The sequence below is a fragment of the Rhea pennata genome, chromosome 3 (genome assembly GCF_028389875.1).
Source record: "Rhea pennata isolate bPtePen1 chromosome 3, bPtePen1.pri, whole genome shotgun sequence".
Taxonomy (NCBI): domain Eukaryota; kingdom Metazoa; phylum Chordata; class Aves; order Rheiformes; family Rheidae; genus Rhea; species Rhea pennata.
Window position 1 is genome coordinate 8,923,935 of NC_084665.1, and position 19,982 is coordinate 8,943,916.

The 19,982-nt window shown below is 41.5% G+C and overlaps 1 protein-coding gene and 1 long non-coding RNA gene across 3 annotated transcripts in view; one reads left to right on the top strand and one right to left on the bottom strand.

Annotated features, from left to right (window-relative positions):
- Positions 1-506: 506 nt before the first annotated feature.
- Positions 507-9,692, bottom strand: CCT4 (chaperonin containing TCP1 subunit 4). 2 transcript variants are annotated; one of them, XM_062571527.1, is made up of 14 exons: positions 9,384-9,692; positions 8,605-8,657; positions 8,212-8,301; positions 7,164-7,272; positions 5,322-5,464; positions 4,353-4,474; positions 4,135-4,267; positions 3,597-3,736; positions 3,206-3,302; positions 2,778-2,888; positions 2,398-2,528; positions 2,070-2,304; positions 1,006-1,119; positions 507-676 (listed from the first exon to the last, which is right to left on the bottom strand). In XM_062571527.1, the coding sequence occupies exons 1-14, from the start codon at positions 9,499-9,501 to the stop codon at positions 662-664; spliced, it is 1,611 nt and encodes a 536-aa protein (XP_062427511.1). In that variant the 5' UTR covers positions 9,502-9,692; the 3' UTR covers positions 507-661. The 2 variants fall into 2 exon arrangements, with proteins under 2 accessions (XP_062427511.1, XP_062427512.1); XM_062571528.1 differs by lacking the exon at positions 9,384-9,692 and adding an exon at positions 9,030-9,141.
- An 881-nt stretch (positions 9,693-10,573) lies between these two features.
- The window catches only part of LOC134139110 (uncharacterized), a 50,943-nt gene continuing 41,534 nt past the window's right edge, over positions 10,574-19,982 (top strand). Inside the window, exons 1-2 of the long non-coding RNA XR_009958067.1 lie at positions 10,574-10,638; positions 11,594-11,675. This is a non-coding gene — a long non-coding RNA (uncharacterized LOC134139110). The remainder of the gene's footprint in view (positions 10,639-11,593; positions 11,676-19,982) is intronic.

Here is a 19,982-nt window from a genome sequence, read left to right on the forward strand (position 1 = left end):
TGTAGAGCTATACGGACTTCAGAAACCATACATGTGCTGTATTTCAATCATCTTCAATGCTACCCTTGCCCCGATGAGTTCTGCAAGATCACTTTCAGTCCTTCCCCAACCAGAACCAAGAGTCAGGTAACTTTCATCCAAAAATGGATGGGAGCTGGCCAGGATTTTACTTCCTTTAGTCACACAGTAAAGTGCTGAAGAGCCCGTTGTTGCTGCTGCTGGGATTTCTTCAGTCCAGCTCTACTCAAAGAGGAAACCACCATTCTGTTACAGCTAACTTTTAGAGAAGTATCTCTAAGTAAGTTTCTGTGGTACTACAGAGCTAATTCAAGGGTGTTTTCAGAATGTGTTAGAGCTAATAATTAGCTCTAAACCTTTTCAGAGCTAAGTAGGATAATGTAGCACAGAAAAGCAAATGTAACAGTGGAAAAGATATCCTTTTCCCTGGCACTTTTAAAGCGAAGTTTCAGGTATGGACTACCATAGTTTTGATAAAGAGCATGTGCTTTTTGAAACCAGAGATTTTATTAAATTAACGTGATAAAAGTACATAAGCGTTTGTGGACTTGAGACGATTCACACCGGCGTTTTTGGTGAGGAAACCATATTCCAAACTACAGGGAAGGTACTCTAGAGCACTGTCCCACTTCCTTTATTTGTCTTATCGAGTGTTCACCTGCAAAGAAGAATTCACAAAATCAGGAATAAGAAGTCCACAGAGTACAAACCAGTTATTTCTGCTCCTCTGTTTAAAGATCTTGTATTTTTCTAGTCACTTTATTAACTTCTTACTATAGTAACATACAGTATTTGTATTACTAACAGCACTCTGACTTACTTAGTTTTAATTCTACTATTACCATCAGCAGTTACAAGAAAGTTGAAAGGTCAAGTAGCATTTAAATGAGACTATGGAATGAAACATTTTGAAATACAGCAAGTTTGACGACAGTCACTGTTTTGGGGCTTGAGTAAAAAGCAGAACGTGATGCAAGCATTACTCACCACATCATCAATCTTAAGAATACTGCGCACAGTTTCTGTTGCGAGAGTCAGTGCACTCACAGACACCAGCAGCGGCTGGACTACCAACTCCTCCAAGATGTTGGAGATGCCACCCTACAAAAACAAGTAGCTTACCTAGTGAACGTGAGGCTACAGCTAGCTTAACAAGCTATCTTCTAACAGAAACTCAGAAAGGACATTCAAATTCAGTCATCAAATAGCTTGTGCTCTATTCAATTCTCAACAGGAATATCATGACACAGGTCTTCTCCCCGAGTATCTGACAGGTCCACTCAAAACTAGCTAAGAGTATGACAATATAGCTATGCTAGCTTAAACATGGTGAAAATATTCAAGCAAGAAGCTAGCCCACTGCACTGCTAACCAGGCATTAAAGATTAATGCAAAAATGAACAAAGAAACACCTATGCCTTATCTAACTTCGTTCTTTAAGCAATCCATTTAAACAACTCATTTAAAAATAAGTTATTTAAGGAGCTGTTATCCAGTTCTGACAACTGTAAAGATCCTGAATTTCAGAAGTAATCTATTCACCCTATGTCAGCAAAGCTACTAAAGCTCAGATGTTTTCAGGCTGCAATTCCAGCACTGAGGCTACTTGTTCTTACCTCTGTAGACAAACTGTGTTTTACAATGAAAATATGCTCATAAAGAACAGTTTTGTGAGAAAGACAATGAAGTTATCTCCCCTTCATATACCAGGATTAAGTTTCTGAAAGACTGTCATACAGAAATAATTTTGCATAGGTTGACTATAGGAGACTTCTCTTCCAATAATGGTTCTGAAGTGACAAATGACAGACGTCTTGTTCTATGTGCATGACATTTAAATATATGCTATTATTAATACCTAAGATAAGCTGTTAAAGCCTCAAGGAGCAAGCTACGATCTATCCCAACACTCCTGTTCTAAGGGAAATACAGCCATGAGACAAGTTTGGCGTTTCCTTATTTCAACCCTAAGGCTTGGCATTTTCCCTTTACAGTACCCTGTATGTTTTTTTTTTTAAAAAACTATCTTGTGTGCATACATTTTATATTACCTTTCTGACATTAATGCCGGCTGTTTTCTCTCCTTGAGCATGCCTGTTTCTCAGCTCTGTTACCGTTGAAATAGGATTGAGGCCTGCATTTTCAGCCAGCGTAGATGGTATGACCTCCAGTGCATCCCCATATGCACGGACACAGTATGAGTCCATACCACTCAAAGTGCGAGCATACTCATTCAAGCGCAGTGCTAACTCTATCTCTGGTGCTCCACCTCCTGCAATTAAAGCTCTGAGAACAGAAATTCATAAATAAATAAATAAATGGTTAGCCTTCTGTATTATTAGAACACCAGGTCACTATCTGAGAGAACTAAGACGTTACCTTTTCTTAACTAAGCATCTTATGACACAGAGGGCATCATGAATTGAACGCTCAGCTTCTTCCAGAACAAGTTTGTTGGAGCCACGTACCACAATTGTTACAGTTTTTCCAGGGTTTGTACAGCCTGTAATCTAAAAGAAAGACAAAAAAGGGGGACTAAAAAAATGAAAAAAGAAAAAATTCTGCACATAGGCTTCACCAGTTGTTATCTTTTCTAATAGTACTGAGGTCTGCTAAGCAAATCTAAGTCTGCAAAGTCAGTGGCTAGCTAGGGATTAGAAGTAGGTACTTTAATGTTTATTATTGAAGTTACTCAAGTTAGTAGCTAATATTAAAGAACTGGTAGATGTTAAAGAGGTATTAGCATGTCACTCACTCACCTTTATTAGCTTCCCAGAACTGTTCAAGTTAACCTCTTCTGCCAGCTCAGCAGACCCCAGCATATCAGGAGTAAACTGGTCTATATGAGCAACAGGCTTAGTTCCAATTGTCTGGACAGGCAAAAAAAAGAAAAAAAAAATCAGAATCTGAACTGCAGATGCAGCAAGCATACTGTGTAATGTGCTTCTGCATACTACAGTAGAACACAGGTAGACCGTGGCTTTTACATCCACTTCTAATGTTCTACAAACTTCACTCCCTAATAGGACAAGAAAGTCTTTCAGGGAAACGTCTTGTCTACCCTTACACTACGTTCAGAACAATCACAGTTTGTTAACTTGAAACCTGTGAACACATCATAATAAACTGTCATTGTCTGGGTACTTAAACACTGTTACTCAAATAGCATTTACATAACTCACTTTACCTTACATATAAATTCAATGTCTTCTCTTTCAATGTCTTTAACCACCATGATCTTCATTTTGTTCAGAAAATGTAGAGCTAGGTCACTAAGAGCATCCCTAAAAACAAGAAGGAAGTAGTCAGTGCACAATATTCTTCGAGTTAAGCTAGCCAGTTGCTTTGTTCTAAATTGGCAGTGCTCAAACTCTTCAGTCTAGGAAGCAGAGTATTATTAAATCCAGAACATGGAGAACACCAGCGCATTCTGTAAGTATGGTGACTCTTTTAAAGCCAGTCTGACATGCTAGGCCCAGTGTCATGTTAATACCTGGCTTCAGTTTTCCAGGTATTCAAATCTGTTGCATTCGTTCTCCAAAAAACACAACAGATTACTAAATCGGTAGTTAACGTACCGCAGAATAGACTTCTGAATCAGCAGCACATTGCATCCAGCCTTCTTAATTTGCTTAACTAAGTTTAGAATATAGGCTCTCTCTTCACGCAATACTCTGTCCATTTGAGCATAATCAGAAACAACAATTTGGTTGTCCATCTATTAGAAAGAGAAAAAAAAAACAAGTGTTATGAAGAAGTGCTGACTTTGAAAGCAAGCGTCAAGATGTTCTACATTCCGAAACCTTAGGAGCCTGTGACTCAAGGCAAACGGATATGAAAAAATTAAAAGTGAAAAGATGACTTATTAAAGGTTTGTTTACATGATGATAAATACCATAGTTCTGAACTATTTCCTTTCTAATATCAATCATGAACTGTTTAGATTTGTTTAAGAATTATAAGCATCTGTTTCCTAGCATGTTAAGTTAGCAGACCTTCATCACAGCTGTGGAATAGAGCTGACATTACAACACTGTAAGAAGATGTATTTTAATGCCACTTGCATCTCTCAAGTACTACAGCAAAAGCTTCCACTGTAGTAATACTTTAACTTACATCTGTCTTTGGAGCAGACAAGCAGAACTGAATCAGGCCAATTTTGGCTTTTTCCACTCTAGTTACACCAGTATTTGCCACCTTCTGAGTCAGGACTAATCCTTCAACCAGTTCACAATCGTCAATTGTTCCTCTAGAACAAGAACAATTCATGAATCAAGTATTCTGGGAAACAAATTTCACAATGTCAAAAATCCTCGTTACAAACTGTTTCTTACCCCAACTTCTTAACAATTTTAATATCTCTGAGGTCCACACTATTAGCTGTAGATGGGTCAATCACCTTCATCACTGCATCCACACTCATTGGAGAAAGTAAACTAGAATACTGACACACAACCTGAGAGATTTAATAAGGAAAAGAATCAGTAACATGAGATATTTACTACTGATAAGTGCTGGCTCATAATTTCAAAATGGTATTTTTATTGTATTTATTTATTAAAAAAACAAGAGAAAAAACAAACAAAAAACCCCACATCTTCATTTGACCTTCGAATTTTAGAACAAATTCTATTTTCCCTCCCTGTCGGCCAGACAAATGTCTTACTGCAGTTTAAGTGTTAAACAATTTAAAAGAACAAACAACTGTTTTAGTGGGAAAAACCTACGCTTATTTATCCTTCTTAAACTCTTAAAGTAAGCCTTAGAGAGCTTCCCAGATTGTTCTTTTGGAAGGGACTAACACACTTCTTTACAAGTGATTCTACAATGCAAAAGAATACTGCAGGGAAGAGAAATGTCATTGTTCCTGTTTTGCAACTACTGGACCTCTACGAAAACAAGCAGCTCTGAAATCCAGCTGCTCCAGGAAAAAAGTTGTTCTTGCAGGCAACTCAACTCCAGATTTTGATGCTGTTTTGTAAGTTTCTGGTACATGAATTATAACTGTCCACATGAGCAGTTATCACATGCTCTCAGTAAACGGCTAGATTTTTGTTACTGTTCTCAGTTTAAGCTTGCTGATTTATTTTATGCTTATCTGGCTAACATGCAAGATCACTAAAGATTTTGACTGAAATTCAGTTTGTATGCTTCAAACTAATCTCAAGTCAGTCTAACAGAAAGTAGCACAGTCTCAGCAATGAGATTTGTGATGATTCTAAGTAAGTGAATAGTGGCATGAGGTGGGGAAAACTGAAAGGTTCAGCTGGTTTGAAGGCAGTAAGTGCAAGTATCAGTCCCACCTTTGAATTCAGTGAAGTAGTTGCGCTATTTAGCAAGGTTTCTCTGTCACTCAATTCAACTGGTTGTGCCATGTTGGTCAATACTTCAATACCTTTTTCCAAAGCTTTCTGGAATGACTCTGAAATGATGGTGGGGTGAATTCCTGTGAATTGTATAATACATAGTTAGGTCATGTTTTCAAATCAAAACTCCTTTCTTTCCATTTTAAGATTAACTTAGAGAGACTCTGATGCCAGAATAAATCAAAGCCATTTCAGCAAAATGCGTTATTTGTGAGCCTTCCCTTATTCTTTCCTGCTGTTAAAACTGAGGGGAAAAAAACAAAAAACAAAAAAAACCCCAAAACCTATACTACTCCTAATAGCTAGTTCTCACAGACAATAGAGCACATTACCCTGCAATGTCAGACATTGCAGATTTGTGTGTTCTCAAAATTTTCTTTTCCTTGACATTCTTAAAGCTGCAGCTGTTCAGGTAATACCTGGGAGGAGCCTGACAGTGATTTTATTTCAGTTTTCTGAAGAGTGATTTCCCACTGCTGCTTACAGAAGTTCCCAAATTTCTCTACAGAGAGTGTACAAGAGAATGTACAAGTACCACCAGTACTGGGAGAGGAAGTAAACAAAGACTAATATTTGGTAAGAACCAGAAAATAGGCAGCAAGTAAAATGGTGTTTATCAAGATGAGACTATGGTAAGTAAACAGTTAAAAAGCCTAGCTCCAAGACACGAAAAGACTCTGTAAGTCCAGTCATTCTTGCTCTAATTCCAGCGTACACAGAAGCCTAATGATACCATGTCAGACAAGTCAGACAGCTGAAAAAGCTCCTGAACCGCATGGAAGCGGATTTTAAGAGAAAACTGCAGAGAGGAGGCATCAATACTCTTTACAGAGTCGGTCAGTATTGGGCTCCCCAGAAAGGAAAGACAGGCAAAGTTTTAACACGACCACACCTCCCTAAAAGCTTAGGGAGAATCCAGAAGAGAACAATCATCTACTTTTTCCATCATCCACACCTTCACCGAAAGCTATGTCACATTAAGTCTTTATTACTGTCTTTAAAAAAATTATCATTGCTTTAAAAGTGTAAATAAGCTAAGTTACTATTTAATGGCTTTACATACATACAGCACTTAAGATGTGCAGGATCTGTGTGATTCTTTCTGCATGATTTTTTGACCAGAAAGCCTATCCTCTAAGTTTCTAACAGGGTCATTTCTATTTCACAAAATCTCCCAGGAGTTTTCATGATAGAAGCTAAGTGCTTCCCTTCTTTAAAAAAAGCACCAATTCATAGAGCAATAATTTTAACCATCCCTTCCAATTTCCCTATGTATCACAGGTTGTTGCTGGTGTTGCCCGAGCTAATGGAGCACAGCCTACAGTAACTTTTGCTTTCCAAAGTTCTTATCTTTTCCTGACTGGACTTTCTGAAAGACCTGATTCTGTAAGCAATAGGAAGTGATAATTCTGCTGAAAGTGTAGTAACTGTATAGTCACCAGCTCCAAGTTTTATTTATACTTTCTTATGCTATATCTGTGTCCATGACAGAAATGAAGTATGATCTAGGTGAGTTTTTACAAGGCAATACTCACCACATCACCTAGACACTATTTCCTGTACCAAAAATAAAGCATTCACAACTCGAAATACAAAGTTAAACAGTGAGATTTTTACTGAACTAGGACATTGTTGAAATCTGGATATGAAGTTACTGAGTTATGTTCTGTGCTTAAATTGGTAACAGTTACTTTAAATTCATTAAACATATGCAACCAAATATAGGATGTAACAACTACCTCTAGTCATGTTTTTACTTAAGGAAAAAAAAATACATACCTTTCTGAAGAAGTCTGGAACAAGCATCCAAAAGAGCTCCAGCAATGACGACAACAGAGGTAGTGCCATCACCAGCTTCAACGTCTTGTGCTTTTGACAGCTCTACCAACTAAACAAGACATCATAGCATAAGTTTATAATGCTGCTTAACACGGACACTGACAATTACTAGGAAAGACGTTCAAGAATGTAGTGCTACTGAAAATCAACTGTACTATCAGGACCAATCCTGCCTTTCCTAACTTGAAATTTGTACCTTTTGCAATTTACATCACACTTGTATAAACGTTTGGCCAAAGTACAACTGATGTAAACCAAATCAATCACCTAGAGAAATCAAGAAGCTTCTTTCTCAAGCTTAGAACTGATCATACCTACTGAACAGGTCCAGCTTTTCCCTTAGAAGTATCACAGATACCGCATTTCCATCTCCAACCACAATTCAAGTCTAGGAGGCCTACATTTAAGCTCTCGAAAGGCCAGGTTGGCGTTTCTTGCACACACATTCACTCAAACACACATGGTCAGATGCAAACTGGCTACAAGGCTAGACAGTTATAAAGAGTCTTCCTCACACCAAATTCAAGTCAAATTAACATCCTTATTAACTGTCTTTATTATTAGGCATGGCTGGGATGGCAGGGGGCTGGCACACAGAAGAGAACTTGAAGCAAGAACTGCTTTAGAAGCGGGGATACAGGTTATTTCCAGAACCACCTAACCATGATGTAGTTCATTTTTTAAAAATCTTTTGCATTCTACTCTGTTGGGATATCCCTGACTTTTCTTTCTTGGCTGACAAAAGGATGATTGTGCTAGATTCTTTTGTCTTAAAACACATCCAGGAAAGATTATGTGTATAGAATACAGGGCAACAGTTACAATTACAGCCTTAAAACTCTGAGCAAACCTTATAATCAAGGTACACAGGCCTGAAGCGTGCTAAGCAAAAATCTGCTCAAATCCACATGAAATGTTTCTGATGTTTTTCCTCTTGGAAATGAAGTATTAACATGTAACACTGTCCAAGCTATGGAAAAATATTTACCATTTTGGCTGCAGGGTGCAGAACCTGCATTTGTTTCAGAATAGTAGCACCATCGTTAGTGATTGTCACATCTCCTTTAGCATCCTGAATCTAGGAAGGAGGAAGAAAAACATAGTTCTGATCAGTAATTGCAAATCTCAAAGTTGATTTGATGCTACGTATAAAGCATTTTCCTGTCAATATCATTTCTGAAACTAAGATGTGCATTTACTTTACATTTTAGAATATCCTTTATGGAAGCGGAATTTGGTAAGAAAAAAAAATCAGTAATTTTCTACTTTTCAAGCTTGGGAACAAAGTTCAAAGCAAAAAAAGCTGTCTTCTGCAAAACACATTCACATTACAGTATCTCCAGTAACTTTAATATCCTTAAAACTTCAGCAGAAGACTTACCATTTTATCCATTCCCTTTGGTCCAAGGCTTGTTCTAATTGCATCAGCGACAGCTAGAAGAGAAGAAATACATTTGGAAAGTGATCTAAAAACTACAAGCACACCCTCACTCTTCAACACTTCTTCCATAGAGAAAGTCCCCTAGTGTTACACAGTTTGCGCCCAATTCTGTCAGCATTAAATTGTCCTCAATAACAGCAAATTATACGAAATAGTGCAACGTCAGGATCGATTTCCATAGCTAGAGTTTTAAAATCGATTAACATCTGATTAATTGATTAGAGCCATTTTAAATTTGAGTTGAAATGCTATGTACCAAGTAACCTGACCAACGCTTCTATCGAACGCCGAATTTAGCCTCCCCCGTACGCACTTGCCCTACCACCAAGAGCCCGTTCGCATTAAGAACTACCACCAGCACCCACCCGCTACTGCCATACAAAGCAGGAACACAAAACGGGGCACGGGGGATACAGCGGCACAACGGGAACGGCTGGGAGCGCCTGGGTCCCCCCTGGAGAAGGGACCCAGCAGCGTCCACGTGAAGCCCCAACACCGGGAACAACCGGGAGGCGCCGCCCGCCCACCCGAAAGGGTGAACAGCTCCCCCGGCGCAGGGGCGCGGCCGGGCCGGCCACGGGCAGAAGGGGGCCGGCGAGGCGGAGGCTGCGGGCCGGGCCGCGACCCGGCAGCGGGCGGGGCCCCCGCGGCGCTGCCTCAGCACAAAGGGCGCGGAGCCCTCCCGGCGCCCGGCCGCCACCCGCCGCGCCGCGCCGCACCTTTGCCGGCGGCGATGTTGCTGGAGCGGATCTGGGAGGGCTTGTCCCGGTCCTGGTACGTGCCCTTGGCCCGGTTCCCGGCGCCGCTGTGGGCTTTCGACCCCGCGTTCTCCGGCATCCTCGCTCGCTCGCTCGCCCGTCGCCGGGCAGGGACAGGGACGGGCCCCGCGGTAGCGGCCGCCGCTGGACAGGGGCAGAGCCCGCGGTAGCGGCCGCCCCGGCGCCGATGGACGCGGATGAGCCCCGCAGCGCCGCCGCCTCCGCCGCGAACCTTCCAGAAGGCGCTACCGCCGGCGCGCCCGGGTCCTCGCGGCCGGCGCGCCGCCTGACGTCACGCAGGGGCTGCCGTCTCCACGCCTGCGCCGCGGAGGAAGGAAGCCCACGCCTACCGGCGAGCAGCTCGGACACCTAAAGGGGGCGCGGCCGCCGGCAGAGGCGGCTTCCAGAAGGGGCCGCGCGGGGTCCTGCGGGGCCGCGCGGGGAGTTTCCCGCCTGGCAGAGCTGCGCCGCGCGCGCGTGCTGCCTCGAGGGGAGGGAGGGGGAGGAGTGGGCGGGAGCGCGGGCCACGTGGTGCCGCTGCGCCAATGGCGCAGCCCGGGCCGCCGCCTCGCCCCAACGGCCTGCGTGGGCGCGCAGCCTGAGGGGGCGGGTGCTGGCGACCGTTGGGTGTGTGTGTTTTTTTTTGGGGGGGGGGGGGGGTGGAGGTGGGAATTAGAATAAAGGAGTATATGGGTTTTATACACTAAGAGATTAGCGAAAGGGGTTCCCCTCGCAATGCCGTGTGCGCTCGGGCTGTGAAGGGGGGGCGGGGGGTGTTATGTCACAGGCTGGCTGCAGGCAGCGATGGCCCGAACAGGGGTTGAGGGGAGCCGGGGACTCAAACCAGGGAACTAGAAGAAGTTACTGAGGGAGAAACTAGGGCAGAGCACTGTCAAGAAGTAATTAATATAGTGGGTGTCCTTGTGAAGAAAATGAAAAAGGTGGTTAAAAAAAAAGACTCATCCTCTCCGAGAGTGAGCTCTGCTTCTCCTGTATTTTAATAGAGCTCAGTGTGGCTCTACTTTTACTGCTTTGATTGGTCAGACTATCATTTTCCAGATCACTGAAGGATAAATACAGTGTCATTTAAGCATTTTTTTAAAAAGAAGTGTGTTTATAGAGATTCTGGCAGTTTCCTGGGTTGCTTCATTTAGAAGAACCAGAATTTTGGCCTGGATGGAAGGAGCAGTTCATTCCGTCAGACAAGACCTCCTGGGTACTGCTTTTATGGTGTTCATCCTGAATTTTAATTTGCCTAATAAAAATGCTGGCAAGAAGTGTACCATTACCCACATTAGTCCCAGTATTGTCCATTTACAGCTGTTTGATCACAGCAAGTTGTACAAAACCGGGATAATATTGTTGGGGCTTTTATTGTTGGAAGGAGGCCCAGCAACGCTTCTGTTCTTTGAGGGAGCCTATTCCCAGAGAAAATCTGGGTTTACCAGCACAGATTATTTTCCTAGCGCTATGACTGCCAGTTTGTCAGGCTGGCCTTGCTTGTCAGTACAGCTTTAGTGAAATTTGCAAGTGCAGCTATATGAGAAACATCTGCTAATATATTTTTGTTTTAGAAAAGTTTCCTCTGACAGGCAGCCTTTACAAAACCACTCATTTCAGTGCTATATGATAAGCCAATGATAAGAAACAGGCAATGGACACAAACTCTTGAGCTTGCTTTCCATTTCCAAGTATCTATGTCTATATCAGGAGCTCACTGTACTTGAAATCTAGTATCATGGTGAGCAGTTTTCTTACTGCTAGCAAGTTTTTTTTATGTTGATAAATGAAAACATTTTGACAGTTCTGTCATCATCAAAAATATGAAAAAAGACTCCACAGTCACATTAATTTATCATCCCTCTTAACCATTTTTAACAGTTGCCTTAGATTTTTTCTCTCACTTATTTCATGTTACATGTGTTGGCTTATTTTTTGTACTGTGTTCTTGGCAATTCCTGCCAACATAAAGATAACAGCAAGTATGCTCAATCTCCAGCAGATAATGCTGAACAGTTTATAAAGGCAGCAACCTCCTGGTTTCCTTGGTCATACTGAGTGGATTTATGTACCACTGCAATGAGAATAAATGTTCTTTGTTTATCAGAGACAATAGGTAGAAGATTTTGGAAGTGAATATTTACTGCTTTTTTATGTTCCATTTTCAACAGGTGGATAAGGATTGTAACTTTAAAGATAAGTTGATGCATATATCCAGGCCAAGAGCTGCGGATTGAGGATATTTTCAGGACTGTAAGTAAGAGTCTTAACCTGCATTTGTATTAAAAATCATCTAAAGAATATCTTAAATAACGAAGACCATTGAAATCTCTAACCCTATTCTTAGAATACATTAAGCATTGATGGCAATGGTATGAAATCCTGGGTGTTTATTAACACCAATATAATGTTAAAGCTGGAATCTGTGCTGTTTGTTACTTGGTGAAGTCCAGTTTTTTAAAGACCTATTATAATATGTTTAGAGTTTCTGTAGCTGTATAGCAGTATAGCTATAATTAAAGGTACTGTTTTCATTATGGGAGTGGCAGATGTTGCCTCTCTGGTGCTAGATTGGGATTTGGGTTTGGTTATGACACAGAGTGTTTCAATGGACTTGGTTTGCTAGCAGAGAAAATACATGGTTTTGAAGACAGATTTAGTGCTATTACCATCAGTGAGTATATGCTGCTCAGTGTTTGGTCTGGCCAAAGTTGCAATTCCAGTATTAGATTTGCACTAGGGTTAGGAATAAGGTTTATGTTTTTTCCGGATTTTGAAGGAAATAATGGTTAGAAGCGATGCTGTAGGAGCCACCTCATTATACATAGCTCTGTGTTTGGCAAAAACAGCCTCTCTGGAGTTAAGAATAATTTGTGGATAGTTTTTGTTCCATTACTGGGTGGAGAGCCTGGATTTTTAATAGGTATATGACAAGTTGCTGAGCTAAATTTAGGGCTGCTATGGTTAGCGGCTACCTTACTAATAATTTTGGTCTGGCAGAGTTGCTTCTTTAGAGCCGAGGCTGGGTTTCAGGGCAGAGTTGGATGAAGGCTTTTTAAGCATTAGCCTGTGAGATTAGGTTTGTGCTGGATTTAAAAGGATTGTCTGGCTGGTTTAAAGGTTGTTGTCATCCACTGTCTCCTTTGCATGCCTTATTCTGTCTAGTAGAAATTCCTTGCCTAGCATTTGGTTTGGTCTTAGGTCATTGCAGGGTTTAAGGTGTCACAGCAGGCTATGACACAGAATGTGTTTTGCATTGTACTTTATTATTGTTTTGTCTGCTAGTTTTAATTTAGTTAAGGGTAATTCTACCTCTTACATACCTGCTAATATCCATCAGTTGTGCAAAGTGTCTGTGGCTCTCAAAGTCGTATTTTGCTCAGGCAGAGGCAATGAACAGTGTCACCATTCTTTTTGACCAGCTACTCTACTGCTTGTGATTCTGGGCAGTTCACTTCACTTACCTATCTCTTGGTTTTCTTGCCCAACTATTTCTAGTATAGTGTAGTTAGATTAAAAAAAAAAAAAACAAAAAAACCCCCCAACTTTTACTGCTTCTTTGTGCAGTATCTCATAAAATAGAGTCCTAATGCCAGGTAAACGTTGCTAATTCTACTGCAATATGATTGATATTTGTGCTTCACAGCGCAAATAACATCAGTGAATTGTATAGATATGATTAGGACAAAATGTGGTTTCTAAAAATATTTCAATTTCTGATCTTTTCACAAGGTGAAAATGCCTGTGATGTATATCTTTGCCTCTTACCTATGCTGCACTATATCAGGTTGGGTATGAACTTTAGTCTCACATAGAGTCTTTTTTCTTTTTTTCCTGAAGATAACTCATCCAGGGTTCTCAGGGGTGTAGTAATGGCAAGAGAATGAATTATTACCAAAGAGAGGGGGACATCATTAATGTCTAATGGCTTTAAGTTTAAATCATTTATTTAAATCATTTTCTGATAAAAGTGAGTAGCTTTTAAACATTTAATAAATTTAACGACAACGTCTTCTGCAAGTACTTCCCAGCACAAAATATTTTGCACAGCAAGTAGATTATATTTATCTTAAATATTATGTTAAAGAATAACAAATTTGGTACCTCGCGCTTATTGTAGAAATGGAAATGTGATTTTCCTTCTGAGTTTCTCCCTGATGGTTATAGCTATTGGTGTCTCCGTGCTTTCCTTGGTCCCTGGGTTAAAGCGTTCCTGGTGGAGCTGCCACTGCTTTGGTCTGGCTTTATGGCAGCTATAGCTGCATCTGTGCTGCCACCTACTGGAGAAGACGTTGAACAAATGATACAGATTTTTAGGGAATTTTCTGTGTTGCTTTTCTTGTTTTTCTTTGGTTCTCTCCTGTTCCGAGTGTATCTAAGGTCCTGTGTATAGCGTACACTTTGAGTCCCTTTTCCGACAATCTCTCCACTTTCTGTTAGTCTTTTCTGAGGCCTTTTTTCTCCCTTATTTTCCTTAAAAAAAAACCTCTGAGGGCCATGGTAATAGATGAAAAGAGTATTCACCCATTAAAGGAGACTGCAAAAACGAGGACATATATTGGGGTAGTATGTTGGAAAATACACAGTGACATGCAATTATTATCTTCTCCATATATGTGCAAGTAAGTAATATTATTCAGCACTGAAGTATGCCAATTTTATAGCAGTACAAAATATGATATTACACTGTTGTTTTGAAGAGAAGAAAAATACCATATTTAATAGAAACAGACAGAGACATACAGGAGCTGACCAAATGCAATTCATGGTGGTGATATTCAGCTAGGAATACTGGGGTAAATATTGCTAACTCTGAGAAAATTTGCTATAAGGGATTCCTGTGGATTCAGACCATTTTTTAAAGACAATATTTTAAAGGTAGCTTTGTCATCCAAGTACAAAGTTTAAAAACAAAATGTTTTTAAAATATGACGTGCCATGGGCAATGTCAGCTTAAAGTTACAGGTCAATCAGCTCTAGCAGTATAAATGGAAATGGCTTAACTCCTGCTTTCTTGGCAACCCCTGAGATTTCAGATGAGCTGCAGCTGGGGCATGCAAAAAACTACCTTTTGCGTACAGACAGATCCATTAGGTTTAGCAACGAGTGTGATGTTGGTAGGTCCACTGATCTGCCCATGTACTCAGTGAGCAGATGCTGCTTGCACTGTGTCTGACTAGATTTACTGCATAGGTACTAAGGAACGGTTCTGTGCGTGTCTGCCCAGGACAACAGAAGCTGCCATTCAGCATTGTGTCCCAAGCCTACAAAATAACGTAAGCATCAGCTGAATCGTCAGGGTTTTTAAAGCAGGTAGGAGTTGCTTGGAAGACCCCAATGCAGTTATTGCAATATTGCATGGTAATGTATTCAAAATGAAATTCAAGATACCAGATAACATAAACATACTTAACTGTTTCAGATCACTTATCTAAATATAAAAACAATATAAATAACAACAATCTATACGTAAAAAATAATAGATTCTTACCTATTTTGTTTAAATGCAAAGAATGTGATCTATTACCTGTTTCCATAATCTCAAAATTTTAATGTATAGTATCTAAAAAATCTTCTTACACCTTAATTCTTTTTGTAGCCTTATTACCATGAAGTGCTCTGCCAGCCTGACACTGGTAGAGCAAAATGTAAAAGAAATGTATATTTCTTAAGACCAAGGAAGATATTACTGTCTGAGAAAACAAAAATGGGTAAATCAGTCTATGAGAACTAAGTGTAGTAAGAGACACAGACAGAAATTACTGAATTAACAGTCTATGGGACATGGATTATTGCTACTATTAATTCTCAGCAGTACTGCTTTCTGAATAAAAACAAATAGGCCCTTCAGTACAAAAACAGTAACTAGGTGAACAGTCACACAAAGGAAATCTATTTTCCTATGTACCTAAAGACTGAATTTGCAGCTGTGATTGAAGCTTTTTCCTTTGTTGGTCATTCGTAACAGTTCTGGAGAGGGTTCATCAGTGTGTAGAAAGGGTTGAGCTGGCCACATGCAATTTTTGGAGGTCGAATCCTGCTGGAATATTGGAATAAATGCTACTAATCCTATGAAGAGTTCAACAATTTCTTTAAGGGGTCCAGTAACAGCAGTGATGGGTTCTCCTGTATCCTGCCACTGTTGTCAATGAAACACATCAGAAATCTCTATGAGACTTGTGTCGCTCTATCATATTTAGTTGAAATCGTCTGACTTTCAAATACTAAGGAGTAGGGGCACACAGATGTGCACACGTGGGCACATGGGTAGTGTAAGTTAGTAAGTCTTGGTCTGTAAGATGCAGGCTCAAGTTCTTTGGTGAGAGAATAAGGTATTTCCACATGTAGTAGTACCTAGGAGAGATGATTCCACCCTCTTCCTCTAGGTGACAGCAGAATATCAGCCTTGCTGTAAGGGATTTTTTTTCCTGAATATATTTCAAAGTAATATTATTATTTGTTGTCCTACTTAATTATTTTTAAAGAAGCTGGAATATATGGAATATATGGAATTGCTCTAGCAATATATAGCCCTGCTTCAGAACGATCTCTGCCTACTTTGGCTGATTGATGAAAAGAAAAAACACCATAAGAAATTTGTTTTTGCAAATACCAAGCATGTTCACACCTGTGATAAATATCTCAGTATTTCACAGGTAAAGTGCTAGTCAGATGCTTCTTGACAATCAAGAGCTTGAACCCTTAGGGACATCCTCATTTCTAACACCAAGTGAATGCATTTTTTTGGAGATTACAGCAGAGGAGTTGATCTGTACCAGTGCAGTGCTTGCCAAGTGAGTGCAGTGGTTCAATTTTGCTTCCTTCCACGAGAAAGCGGATAAAGCCTGTCATACGATGTGGGCTTCCTCTCTCCTAGCAAGCCCATTAAATGTCTCTGGCCCTTCACAGCCCTGCTAGCCAGGGATGCCTCTCAGAAGCAGAGTCCCTTCTGCAGCAGCGGTGAGTCGGGTGAAGTGCCTTGTCTTGCTGCTCTGCAGTGCTGGGCTCTTCCCCCTGCCTGTTTGTGTTGCCCTGGACAGGGCTCTGGGTGACTGCTTTTCTGAATGGTGTGTGTGGCACTGAAGACAAGGAAGTCCCTCTCTCTTCCCCTGCAGCCAACAAGGCCTTTGCTCTCATGCCTCCTGGCCTAAGCGGGTCCTTAGGAAACCTCATTTTTTCAGCATTCAGGCCTTTTCAGCAATCAGCCTCTTATCCCTGAGGTTTGAAGTGTTTCTGCTCTCTGGGAGAGTCCACAAAACTTGATGACTGATTTTGAGGTGCTGAGCTAGGTGAGACAACAGCATGCCCCTCTGCCATGACATTCAGGGGATGCACCCCTATGCACTGTTGGCTATTTCAGTCTTTCTTTGCTTGACCTTAGTCACTATAGAAAGAAGGAGAAGAATTTGCAAGTGAATGGAGAAGGTTCTTAGGAATGCAGACAGCGATGGGGCGTTAGCCAGAAAAGCCAGCAAAAACTTAGACAGGCTGTCAGAAAGCATGTTTAAATGTTCTCTGCAATTTTCCCTAATTTTCTTCCTGTCATGGAGATAAACAGGACAAGAGGTTGAGCTGTTAAACAGTCAGTGGGTTACTAGCTATCGCTTTTTAGCAGCAGGTTGTCTTTTGTTAGATTTTAAAGGCACTTAAGAGATGTAACCCAGTCACCCTGTTGCAAGTTTATGTCTTGTAATTGGAGCTACAGGAACGAATTTGCTGTTGGGTGTGAATGGGAAGAAGGGGAGGAACAAGCGGGTAGAGAAGAGCTGGAAGGGAGGGACTTCTAAGATGGCTTTACTCACTTCAGGAAAAGCTCCTGATCTGCTCTGCAGGTGCTCTCCTCGCTGTCCCTGTGCCAGCCAGCACTGTGAGAGCAGGGCCAAATGCTTGTATGGATCCATAGTAATGTAAACGGAGGAAACCTCCAAGCTGCTTACTGGTTGTGTTTATAAAGCAACAGGAATGACAACACTGTCTTTTGGGTTGGGGTAATGGGAATGACATTGACTAATTTGGATTTTTTTTTTTTTTTGTAATTATACTTGGATTATGTAGAAATTAGGAAATGTGCTTGAAGATAATTTTACCCTGGTGATTATAATATTGCTTGCTTTCTGGTGTTTACTTTTTAAATTGGTAGGTTCAGCTATAGTAGAAAACATGGAGGGAGTAATGTGGTCTTTCAGTTTTTCTAGAAGTAAATATTAGCATTAAGCACTAGCAATAAGCAGTGCTTTTCAAATAAATATTTTATACCTGAATGCTTACTTTGTAAATATTGTGATTTATCCAAATGATATCTGTACTTTTGTCACTTCACTGGTCTTGGGCTGCAGCAGTTTTTTAAAGAAACACAAGTTCAGGGTGTGAATATGGGGGGGAAGCTTTTTTTTAATCCAAAATGGAATTTGTGAAGTTTAGCAGGAAAAAAATCAGCTTTTTAAACCTTAAAATTATTTAAGATTTTAGATATGTACACAGTAAATCCAAAGAAAAGTGGCTGTAGCTTAGCAAAAAAAAGAGGAAAAAGAGAAATAAGAGAAACACTAATTCCTATAGAGGAAAAAAGACAATGAAGTAGAGAGGAGAGTTGGTCATTACTAAAATAATCTCTAGCAGAACTATAAAGTGGTCTTGAGAAAGAGAAATTCCCAGCCTGAAGCAGGTAAGTGCTTACCATCAGTGTCAATAAATAAAAGTCCTGCTTTGAGTCCTGCCTCTAAGTCTTTTACATGCCTCCTGTGGAAGGGTGGTAAGAGAGGGACACCAACCCTGCCTGGAAGCCTGTGCTTCAGTAGGGCTGGTCCCTTGCAGGCAGAGCAAGTAGGAGACAAGGGAGTGGGACCTATATATTCGTGTGGTTCCCTTGGGGATATTGTTTGAGACACAACCAGTGTGGGACTGCTGTGGATTTATGGGGGATAGGACTGTGCAGACTTTCCTCTCTGGCTGAGAGCAGAGCGTGCTCTGCCTGTCTGTGCAAGAGGCTGCTTTTTGGGTCTGACCTCAGCTGTGACCCACGCGATACCTCCAAAGCATATTTAGCAATGTAGTTCCTAAAGTTGGACAGTAACAACAGGACTTGGTCCTCTAGTCTTTTCTCTTACCAGAGAGTAGTGGAAACACAACAGTTTGTTTTGCATGTGTGTGATGCCTCTGCCTCAAGCGTTTTTCTCCCTCTTGCCTTGTGGTTACACTACTGCTCAGCTAATACCTTGGTGCCTTTTTATATAGACAGACTACTTAAGAGCTGCTGCTGAGTGTGCTGTTTCTACAACAACTCCTGTAAACTCAGTCTTGTCCTTTGCAGTGTATTTCCTGGGAAGCGGGGTGATGCTGTTAAGTATTTTGTTTGGTTTTGGAGCTCTTCAAAATGTGCAAATCTTTGCACAAAGCTTTATGTACCATCTCTGCAGCAGTCTGCAGAAAAGTGGGTGTTTTGCAGCAGTTGGGAGAAAACTGCTAACATAGCACTAAAAGTGGTGTAAGTAAAGGGTTAATGCAAGGCAGAGTTAAAATGAATATACACACTTACAATCTGAATGATATGGCATCTTTCCCACACTTTTTTCCCTGTCTGGAACACAAACACAATGGAGTTTATTCACATTTTACTCACTGCAGCCTGTTACAAGTCACAAGAAGTGGCTTATCTGTTTGCTCCTTGGTGTTTGTTGAGCAGCGACTTTAGGGGACGCTCTGGAGCAGGTCTTGCTATGTGGCAGCCCGTGTGCAAATGTGGCTTGGGAGGTCCCCAGGTCTGAGTTGGTGAGCGTAGGGATGTGGGGTTGGGGCAGCCTGGTTGTTTGGCACTTGCTTGGGGTGGGGGTGAGGGCCGTGGGAGCATACCTGCTGTGATCCACCACTGGAGGTGCTGGGGGAAACGAGGAGTGCACAGATCAGCTTGGGAGCAGCTGTGGGCAGCCCAGGCCTCCTGGCGCAGTAGGTCTCCCTGCCAGGGCTGTGCGCTGAGAACCACGAGCTCTTCCCATCCCAAGGCTATGGAAACAAGTGAGAGAAACTGAAGTGAAAGTAGCCTGCAAAATGTCTGGCTGCTGCAAGAGGTAGTCAGCCTTCGGGGAGAGTCACAGGATCTGCTTACACTGATGGTATGCTTGGATGGAGGATGGTGTGGAGAGCTTTCTGAACTCTCTCTGAGAGGCTTGAAAAGAGATGTGCAATTTCCACTGCGTTCCCAGGATTGGTCTCTGTGCAGCTCCGTGCATAAGCTATGATGAGAAATGACTGTTGTGCTCAGTTATGAGAAGAAGCTTGTAGGTGCTTCCACATCTTGGTGTGAGGCATCTGCTGCGCATAGAGATGGTGTCTGTGCCAGCCTGCTCGCCTGCAGCCACTCTGCAGTGTTCCTGGGAGTCTTCTGAGGTGATCGTGCTGCTCGGTACCTTCCTCTGCCATAACCCCCATACTGCCAAGGCTGTTGCCCTTTTGAGTAGGTGTCATGCTGGTGTCCTCCTGTCACTGATACTCAGTGATTGCAAATCCTGTTACTCAAAGATCTTCTTCCACTGAGCTTTGTGGCTTTCTAGGTAAATGTTGTAG

What these genes read in the sequence shown, in the direction of transcription:
- CCT4 (XM_062571527.1), bottom strand. Translation starts at nt 9,501, where the DNA reads ATGCCGGAGAACGCGGGGTCGAAAGCCCACAGCGGCGCCGGGAACCGG. An exon ending in CTACTTCACTGAATTCAAAG is followed by an intron (nt 4,475 to 5,321) that starts GTGGGACTGATA and finishes TAAATCTCTCAG; the next exon opens with GTTGTGTGTCAGTATTCTAG. An exon ending in ACATTGAATTTATATGTAAG is followed by an intron (nt 2,889 to 3,205) that starts GTAAAGTGAGTT and finishes TTGCCTGTCCAG; the next exon opens with ACAATTGGAACTAAGCCTGT.